This window comes from Anarrhichthys ocellatus, unplaced genomic scaffold (genome assembly GCF_004355925.1).
Source record: "Anarrhichthys ocellatus isolate YVR2014 unplaced genomic scaffold, GSC_Weel_1.0 scaffold25, whole genome shotgun sequence".
Taxonomy (NCBI): domain Eukaryota; kingdom Metazoa; phylum Chordata; class Actinopteri; order Perciformes; family Anarhichadidae; genus Anarrhichthys; species Anarrhichthys ocellatus.
Genome location: NW_022280055.1, coordinates 4,187,729 through 4,197,763, shown reverse-complemented (window position 1 = coordinate 4,197,763; position 10,035 = coordinate 4,187,729). Strand labels below are relative to the sequence as shown.

General features: G+C 48.5%; 1 protein-coding gene across 1 annotated transcript in view; it reads right to left on the bottom strand.

The window, feature by feature from the left end:
* Positions 1 to 125: 125 nt before the first annotated feature.
* ncoa1 (nuclear receptor coactivator 1) overlaps positions 126 to 10,035 on the bottom strand; it is a 44,242-nt gene continuing 34,332 nt past the window's right edge. Inside the window, 15 exon segments of the mRNA XM_031861514.1 lie at positions 126 to 1,400; positions 1,889 to 2,078; positions 2,204 to 2,372; positions 2,799 to 3,219; positions 3,412 to 3,510; positions 4,225 to 4,545; positions 4,906 to 5,074; positions 5,250 to 5,364; positions 5,636 to 5,818; positions 6,418 to 6,772; positions 7,130 to 7,369; positions 7,624 to 8,593; positions 8,678 to 8,730; positions 8,732 to 8,826; positions 9,828 to 9,968. Of these exon segments, the coding sequence (XP_031717374.1) occupies positions 1,218 to 1,400; positions 1,889 to 2,078; positions 2,204 to 2,372; positions 2,799 to 3,219; positions 3,412 to 3,510; positions 4,225 to 4,545; positions 4,906 to 5,074; positions 5,250 to 5,364; positions 5,636 to 5,818; positions 6,418 to 6,772; positions 7,130 to 7,369; positions 7,624 to 8,593; positions 8,678 to 8,730; positions 8,732 to 8,826; positions 9,828 to 9,968 (3,704 nt within the window). The 3' untranslated portion in view covers positions 126 to 1,217.

The following is a 10,035-nucleotide window of genomic DNA, read 5'->3' as shown; positions in this document are numbered from 1 at the left end:
AGACAGAGAAAGAGAGAGAGAGAGAGAGAGAGAGAGAGAGACAGACAAAGAGAGAACGAACCCAACGGGCTCTGTATTCACAGCTGCTGAGGTGAGGGGTAAAATGTGACGGACAGACAGTTAAATAATCATAACAGTCTCTTTTTTTTTAATATACTTTGATAAAAAATAATAATAAAACCTCCTCCCGGGGGGAGAAAGACACGTAAGTTCCAAACTGAGCAGCATCCCGTCTGTCTTCCATCCATCCATCCATCAATCCATCCATTCTGGCTGTTGTCAAAGCTTGTTCTGAAGATCGTGAAGAAGAAGATGATGATGACGACGGTGAGAGCAGAAGATTTTAAACAAAACAATTCAACCAAAAAATAAAACAGAAGACGTTAATAGAATAATATGTAGAAGAAGCAGAGCTTGGGAAAAACTCAAACTTCCACCAGGCATCGTGGCTGATAGAGAGAGACAGTCACAGAACCAGCTGATACTGAGCTTCTATCCCACAATGCAACAGAGGTCTGAAACCTTAACATTCCCACATCGCTGAGAGACAGGTAGAGGAAAACAACAAAACAAACAAACAAAGACTTTTTTTTAAAAAAAGCCAGAGGTGCTGCTGTGTGGGATACCCCCACACTTAAAATGATGAGCTCAGCTGTATGCTGCGACTCATGCTCCCAAGATGCACTGCTGCTGCTGCGACGACGGCCTGACAGAAACCGTCCCATCAGAGGACAACAAACAAACAAAAAAAGGAGGCCGGTCCTGATTTGACAGTGACGACAACTTGGCAAATCTACAATGATGTCGCAGTTGTTTTCTTGGGTCAGGAAGTAGGTCACCAAGGAATGAGCAGCAAGACAACACTGCCTTTAAATAGGCTGAGGCAGACAGACAGGTTGTCAGACAGATTAGACAGGCAGGTTTAAATACACTGCTGCTCCTTCTGACTCGAGGTTTTTTCTTTTCTTTTAAGTACTGGGCGGTAAAACAACCAGCCCCGAATCACCCTGCGCGAAACAAGCGGTTCGGCTGCAAAACTCCACCAACAGCCAAACTGCTCCGAGCGCCCTACTCGCGTGGTCGTCCAAACATCCATCCATCCATCCAAAAAGGTGAGACAGAGACAGCAATGGGGTCCGGTGCACCGGCCTCCAAAGAGGGGGCGTAGAAGTGAGAAGTAGAGGGAGTACAGGAGAGCTGAAGGGGGTCGAGGGTCGTCACTCGGTGAGCAGCTGCTGGAGGAGGCTCTTCTGCTGGGCCTGGTTGTTCTGGGAGCCCTGCGGCACGCCGGGGCCCTTCTGGGAGGCCGCCGCTCCGATGGGGCCCGGGTTCAGGTAGGAGTCGCCGCCAACCAGGTTCACCGTGCACTGGACGTCCGCGAACACCTGAACCTGCTGCACCTACAGAAACAACAATGGTACGGGGACCCGAAAAGGGAACAGTTCAATGTTTTAGAGCCTCGTCTTCGTAAGTGCCCGACGGATGCTGGAGGACTGATTGAGGTTGATACCGATTGGTGCAAGCAAAACCATACAAATACAATCTTTTTCTAGATCTGGGCAAAATAAAGATCAGATGCAGGTATTGTTTAACCGGAGAAGTTTCGATACTACTTGGTACTGGGTTATTTCGGTCCGATACCGAGCTAAAATCCCAAATTTCTGCATTAAAATGTTCTCATCTGCCGATATGTACACAGATATTAATATATCTGTCATAAGCTGATAATATAGGCCATGCTGATGTATTGGTTGAGCTCTAGTATTCTACTACTTGATATTCGTTATAGCTGCTATCACATTGCATGATAAAACCGGAAAAGATGGAGGAAAATAGGAGACAGCAACCCATCAGGACAGTAACGTCCCGGAGCCTCGAGGTCACTAACCTGCTGGTCGCTGCACACCGAGCCGACGTTGCTGAGGTTACTGTTGCTCATGCCAACCGGCTGCCCCATGGGAGACAACGGGCCGACACCACCCGAGCCCCCGGCCAAGGAGACGGTGATGCTCATGTTGTTGTAAACCCCCTGCTGGCCAAAAGCCTGCACCGCACTCTGTCCTGACAGACTGAACAGGCTGCAGAGCGCAGAAACGGTGAGAGACGACAGCACATTACACCGAGGTCTCATTTAAATACACCGATGCAATCAACGGGCGATTTTAACCCAATGCAAGCCTTGCAACTGTGTACACGTCCTCACCTGTTGCTCCCCATGCCTGTCTGTTGCCAGCTCTTCATTTCTGGTGACTGGTAGCCAGGGGGTGGGGCTTGTTGAAGCAAAGGACTCTGGGAGGTGGGGTTTTGAGGCGACAACAGCGGGCTGGTCGGGCTCATCTCAGGGGGGTAAGGTGGGTCTTGCTGGGAGATAGCTTTGAAAGAGGAAAAGCAAAAAGTTAGGTCAGTCATATAACTTTATAGTTTTTTATTTACTTTGGAAAAGTACTTTGGCAATTTAGACTTATTTTCTGTTAAAAAAAAAACGTGCTGGTAAGTTGTCATTTCATAAGTACTTGTTAAAATGTTCTACTTTCTGCACTAAGCATTGCTGCGCATTTTGTTACTTTGCCTTCATCTTTTGACCAAGCTGTGTTTTCACACCTCTGTTGCACATCGAGGCCTCTCATAAACACTGCCGTCTTTAAGTACTGGTACTAATAAAATGGGGTATAGTACCCTTTAAACATCAGGGTTTTGCGATACTTTTCTAGTGTAAGTGTCCCGTGCAACACTAATCTAATATTAAAATGTAGGGGATTCTCAGTCTGGTCTGGAGAAGCATGTTTCCTAGAACTCACCAGACCCTCCAAACTGCTGAAACAGGCCCTGCGGCAATGTGGCGTTCACGGTGGTGCTGAACTGGCCCTGCACGCCGGCAATCAGCGCCGGGTTATTCAGGGGAACTCTGCCGGGCAGTTTGTTGTCCAGAGGGCCCCCGGTCATGGGGCTGAAGTTACTGGGTGAGGTAGGGGATTTTCCCGTCAAAGGGTTGTACCCTGGTGGGAAGTTGAACTGCTGCTGTTGTTGTTGAGGCGTTGGCAATGGACCATTCGGGGGCCTGGCTGTTCCTCCGGTGGGCCCCACGACTCCAGTCGGAGCGCCTGCAATGTTCTGTCTCATCAGCATGACCTTCTGCTGGAAAAGCTGGCGCTGGCGATGCTGGATGCTGTAGAGCTCCCTCTGACGCTGGGCCAGCATCTGGGCATTCAGCGGAGGCTGCTGAGACATATGATGGAGAAGAGCATGTTACGGGGAACTCGTTCCCTATCTTTTAAAGTAAATATACATCACGGCGCATTATTCAAGAGGTCACTCACACACACAGAGTAAAGTACCTACACCGGGTCTGTAAGAAAACAGCAGTGGGTGGTCAGGGTGAGCCGAGATTCATTCGCTGCCACTGTGACTCACCTGTGAGGGCATTTGAGGCTGTTGAACCTGACGCAGCCCTATGTTCACATGCTGGGCTCCTCCTGGAAACGGACTAATGCCCGCCATCCTGTTCTGGAGCTGAGGCAGAGAAAAATAAGCAGAGGTCAGAAAGGTGCTGAAGGATGAGCGAGGAGGGGATGATAATAGAGCGAAGGGAGGAGGGCAGGATATAATAAGACAAGAGGAAGAAATAAGATCATCGACCAAAGAGAAGACGGAGATAAGTTGAATATTAGTGATGGTGGAGGAAAGGGAAGTGGGGAGTTCTTTTAAGAGCATTTCAATCAATATTTAGAAAATGAAATCACAAGAACTACTATGACATATGAAGATTCATTCTAACACAGGAAGCCAAAAGTCAATACTTTGTGCTATTCATTACATCTCAGTATTTGTCATTCACAGCCCGGAGTAATTGAGAAGTGATGCATTCTCCCAATACTCAGTTTTACTGAGCAGTGCTTGAACACATCGACCGGTCATTGCCAATCAGATGAAAATCATCCGGTTCCGATCAGCTGCCTATTGATTGGTGCATAATGAGTAAAGTGGGTGTATTATATGAAAGCACTAAGAGCAAAGAAAGTATGAAAACAACTCAAAAGTGTTCCTTTCTCTCATTTGTTTGTACATTACTGTTTTGTCAGCGGCCCTTGAATGAACACTTTAATAACTGTACACTTTAAAGAAAGTATGTCGCAAAAGCAACACAAACAGCAACATCTTCCATCCCAAACGGAATAAAGTCGTAATGACAAACAAAACGGAGACAAACCTCCACCACCTCCTCACCTGCTGTGGGCCCTGCAGCCTCTGCTGCAGCTGCAGGCGCAGTTGGTTGGGTGGCAGTCTGAGCTGAGCACCAATCCCCTGCGGTCGTGGCACGCCTGGCCTCAGCCCGACGCCCGCCGTCCCGCCGAGGAAAGCCCTCCGGGGGGCTCCAAACCCGAGACCCTGCTGCCCCACCACCGTGGTCAGCTCTGGAGGAAACTGAGCCGGTGGGGCTGGTGTGAATTGGGAAGGGTACGCGGGGAGTTTAGGGTCCATGGAACCTGAGGTGGCAGTGGATTGCTGGGTCGGGAAGTTTTGGGTCAATGGGTCAAAACAGCCTCCCTGGGAAGAGGCAGATACAAATAGGACCGGACATTAATGATTCGTTTATTTGATGAAAACAACCTTCTGCTTAATTATTGTTTTGTGATATTTCTGTTGCTTCTATGTAAATGTGATTCACAGACGGCCCGGCATCTCCATCGTTGTGACAGTCACATATAGACGTTCTGAACAGGCTGTAATCTGAAGCTAAAGTTGGAAGTATGTGGTCAGAGCAGCATAACCGGAGTTAAGTTGAGTAAAAACACTTTCTGTTTTACTTGAAAGCAGTCCAGCAGGGCTTCACCTCGGGCTATATAACTCGTGCACATCTGCTGCCCAGCTCTCTCAAGTATCAAAATCTTTAAATCACACACTTGCCTGCACCAGTTTGTCGATACCCAGGGCCTTATCCAGCTCAGCCAGTTCACTCTCATCAGTCCCACTGAGGAAGGAGACGAGCTGCTCCAACAGAGCCTTCTCGTCGTTCCGGCCCTCAGGTGTGGTCGGAGGGCCCAGCACCTCATCCAGCGTACAGGGCACACACTGCCTGCTCACACAGAGAAACACTGTACATCATCACCTGCACCACACTGGAGAGTCAGCGGGTTGAAGCAAGCTCCAGTTGAAAACCTCAACAGAAGCTTTAAATGTTAAATAAATGACATCCGGAACAACCCTGTAAATGACAACAGATTGGGTGTTGAGAGTACAGTGTTGCTTACTCTTGTGGCGATGCCAAGGGAGCTTGTAAAGGTGATCCAAGACCATTAAAGGACAAGCTGTCAGACAGACACAGAGGCTGGAACGGAGAGTCTCCCACATCCATCTTAGACAGGCCTGAATGAGATTTTAACACAGTTTTATTGCAATAGAAAATAGAAAAAAAATCATAAATAAGTAGATTCAACAAGTATAATTAAATTAATTTACAGGATTTAGCACTTTGCCAACTTAAAAAAGGTAATTAACATCAGTTTAAAATCCTGCTTTTGATGCCATTTCTTCGCTTCGCTTCAATAACATCCTATTGTGCTGCTGTTTTCTACAGTATACTGCAAAGCTGCAAAGTGTGTGTGTGTGTGTGTGTGTATTATGTTTTGTTGCATACCAGTGCTTGAACTGAAAGGGTTGATAACTTCTGCCTCTGAGAAGAGGCTGCTGTCTTTGGGGGTCTGGAAGGGGTCTCCCTGTCCCTGGTTCTGTGCCTGGCTTGGAGTGGGGGGACTGCAGAAGTCAAAGGCTGACTGACTCTGGAAGTTGCAACCGGAGGATGGGCCGCCATCACCGAGTCCTGGGAAACAAACACATGCACACAAAAAATGAGGTCAAACCAAATAAAAAAAAACAATGAAGCATAAACCTTTATTGTTTAATATTGATACAAAGACTTTAACTTTATGACTTTCTGCACTGTTGAACTATTTTGGTTATAGTATGTATGGTCTGTTGACATGGCAATGCCTCCAATAGCCACTAGGGGGCACACAGACTAACAATGTGTCAGTAAATAAGTGAATGAATAAATAAATAAAGGAAGCTTTCTGGGTCATACAACTACACTTGATATTAATACTACTAACAAAAGTAAGGAGGATTTTTTTTGGGGGGGAATTCCAGAATAAAATCGAAATGTTAAGAATAAAGATGAAATATTGAGAATAATAATAATAATAATAATAATAATAATAATAATAATAATAATAGAGAATTACTTTTTTTCTTGAAATGCAAAATAATAATAAAGAAAGAATCTTCCTCTTCTCCTTTTCCCCTTAGGCCTGGTCCTAATAGTCTTCTGTACCATTGTCCATAGGTTGTATGTAGGTAGTTTATTATTATTCCCTCTTCTGCATGACCACCCTCCCCCTTCCTGCTAAGTTGAAACTTTACCTCTGTTAGGAGTGCCGGGAGGCTCTCTCTTCACATTTACATTGCGGGGAGTGCTGGCCTCACCGGGCTGGAGCTGAGTGGGGGACTGCAGTTTGAGCTGGGGAGAAGGGGAGTGGAGCTGGGGTGACGGCGATTGCAACTGGGGAAGGGACTGGGGGGACTGGAGCTGAGGCAGGGGGGACTGGAGCTGAGGCAAGGGGGACTGGAGCTGAGCTGGGGGCTGAGAGGCCGGAGAGTGGAGTTGGGGGCCTCCTCCAGGGGTTGAATCCTCACTGCTCTGTTTGGCCCCACTTGGGCCTCTCAAGCCAGGCAGCAGCTGGGTGAGAGGGTCCATGTCAACAGAGCCACCAGACATCTGAGGGCGGGAAATGGAGAGTGGAGCAGAAACAAATGAAAAAGGGGATAGTGACGAGGAAAAAGACAGGATGGAAGAATGGATGGCATGAAAAGGTAAAGAATGAAAGAATAATGGGTGGCAGGCGATCAGTGACAGAGAGACGGACCGAGACAAACGGTCAGAGGCCAGTGAGCTTCAAAGGCTGCAGCTGGTAGCTGAGCCTACAGTCGAGACAAAGTCCAAGAAAATAAACATATAACTTGATAAGTTGCTTGTTTAAGCTCAATGAATAGAACAATGCTGTCACTGGTCATGTTGGTGTGATACTACTACTACTGTTATTACAGATCACAACGACATTGACAACAACCGTACCGTGGAGTCTCGGCTGTCCCTTCGGCTGTCCCTGCGGGTGTTTCGGCGCTTCTCTCTGACGGGGCTTGATTTGGGGCTGGTGCACGCTGAGCTGCTGCACACTCCCGCCGGTTTGGAAGCACCTCCTGCTGCAACAGTGGACCCAGTGCAGACCACTCCATCCACGCTGGCTCTCTTCTCCACTTTGACCCTCACTGACTGCAGGCTGAGAGCAGATGGAGGAGGCAGGTCCCCCAAGTCCTTTGAAAACACAGTGCTTCTCCGTTAGTAGTTGTCATGGCATCATGATGACTCATGAGGACAAATAATGTGGAATTTAATATTTATTAAGTCAATGAAAGATACTTCATTCACATAGATCAAGGCTAACACAGTCTATTTCAGTATTGTGCCATGAACAGATTTTCACTATTTTCTTTTCTAATTAAGAAGAAAAGAGCCTGAAATACATACAAATTAAATGAAGAAATACAAAGGACGTTTTTAGTGGTCACCTTTTCATCTGTGTCCAGCAGAAAACGGAGCAGTTGGTGGTCCTGTGGCTCCCTGGAGCTGGACTTGGGAGGTGCTGCGGTCAGAGCCGGACTGGCAGGCGACTCCCTCTTGATCTCAACGTCGTTTTTGTTTAGTCCTTCCTCAGTGGTGGTGGAGGTATCGTGGGGACTGGTGTCCTGGAGCAGCCGGTGCAGGATCTTATGCCGTTCAGTTAGAGAACTGTGAGAGGCAGGGCACTGAGGGGCAGGTTGAGGGTTAGAAGGATGAGGTGATGAGTTGCAGTGGATCCTGTTGTTGTTGTTGGATTCAGCTCCCGTCCCACTGATTTCCAGGAGCTGATTGAGTCTGGGGTTACCCAGCTGTGAGACAGAAGGAAGAGGTGCTTTAACAGAGTTCTCTCCCCCCCCTTCTCCTCCCTCTGGCGGTTTGGCAGATGGAGGCCGAGTGGGTGTACTGGCTTGTCTCTGAAGGACAGGAGAGGAAAGGGAGAAAGAGCCAGTTGACCCACCGCTGGCACCGCTACTACCATCACCACCAGACTGCTGCCTGTTGAGGCTGCCTCCACTACTTAGTTCCCCAGCTGGGGAGTGGAGGCCCGGTGTGGAAGGAGAGAAGGGGTTCCCCGGTACCCGAGGGCTTCCGCCTAACCCAGGACTGGCTCGTGGCATCCTGGGTGACGTAAAAGAGGCAGGGGTTGCCATGAGTGGGCTGCTCAAAGGAGAGGGGCTGTTGACCTGTCCACAGGTCCGATTGGGCGTCAGGTAGCCTGTGGGTGTGGCTGGAATATGTCCGTTGGGGGAGGTGTTGGTGTTGTTGGGGTGAAGGCCCGAGGTGGAGAGGCCTGAGCCTTGGGTCCAGTTGCTGCCGGGAGGAAGGGAAGGGGAGCGGGAGGGAGTTTGGGCAAGGCTGCCGAGGGCCGGTGGAAGGCTGGGGTTAGTGTTTTCCTGAGAGCTAGCAGTGTTGTGTTCCCTGGAGGAAAAGAAAAGACAACTGTGACCCGGGGGGACTATGTGGAAAAATAACTGCAAAAATCAGCTACAAAAAGGATCGTACCTGTCAATAGTGTGAATGCCCATAATGAAGGGCTGAACGTCGGGGTTGGGGGGGGCAGCAGAACTTGCAGCGGGTCTGAGCGCTGAGCGGGGTGCCATCACTTAACGTGAAATGGTACAACGGGCTGATGGCGGTGCCGTGGGTCATCACTGATGGAGATACCAACACATGCACACACGGGACAAGAGAAAGAGGCAAACACCGGGTTTACACTTTGGTCTCATCTCTTGCTTTCTTCTTTCTTCTCGTGTTAACTTTGGTTCGGATTACTGGATCCACATCTAAAAACTGCAACTTTGGAACAAAGGATTTTGATATTGATGCAGTGCAGATGCTGGCTTTAAGACTTTAATTTACTATATTATAATGGTTTGGAAGTACAGTGGAAACCAGTTACAGTGATCACAGTTACTTATATGGATCAAAAAGCTTGGGACAGAATCATTCCTATAAGAATGCAGTTAAAATAGTTTGCTTATAACAATCAAGTAGTTCTCTTACAGCGTTCATTTGGGATCTTTTCAAACATGACAACATACGGGAAAACATTTGAAATCTACAAAAGCTAACTTTAATAAAACGTCTCCGCTTTCCAGCTGGCTACCTGTGGCTTGTGATGCCTGCACATTGACATCATGCAGGAAAAAGACCTAATGAGCACGGTGAAGCCGCCCTAATCACGTGGATTGGTAATGTCTGGTTACGTAAGGCCCCCAAAAGAAACTGTGCTGATCCTCGACTGGGTCCATGTCACCGCAGCGCAGCACGTACCGATGAACAGCGACCACCTCCCTCCACGCCGCTCACCGGGTGTGTGAGGCGCCCCGGTCAAAGGGCGCCATTCATCTGCATGCACCGCTCCCGCTGCAGTGACACAGAGCTGGCCGAAAAACGGCAAAACCTCACCCAATGCGAGCCCTTAATAAATATCCAAATGTCAGCTAAAGCGGTGTAATCTCTGTGACAACAAAAACAAAACCAGCTGTAATAACCATCCGCTCGTAGTGATCACGTTGACCAGGACAGGTGTGATCACTACGAGCAGTTTCCACTAGTAGTTGCTGAAACTGTGGTAACCATGACAAAGCTGGCAGCGAGCCTGTCAATGATTTCTGGGAGTGAAGCTGAACAATCGATCGTGGCTGCTCACCCTCATGCAGCAGCTTCTTGGCGTGGGAGGGCTCTTTGCCCTGCGTCTGAAAGAAAGCGAAGATGCACTTCCTGACCAGGTCCTCCCAGCCAGGCCGGCCCGTCGCTCGCAAAGCACTAGTTTCTATGGAGATGATCTTCCCTGGAGGAGAGCACCCCCCACACACACACACACACACACACACACACACACACACACACACACACAC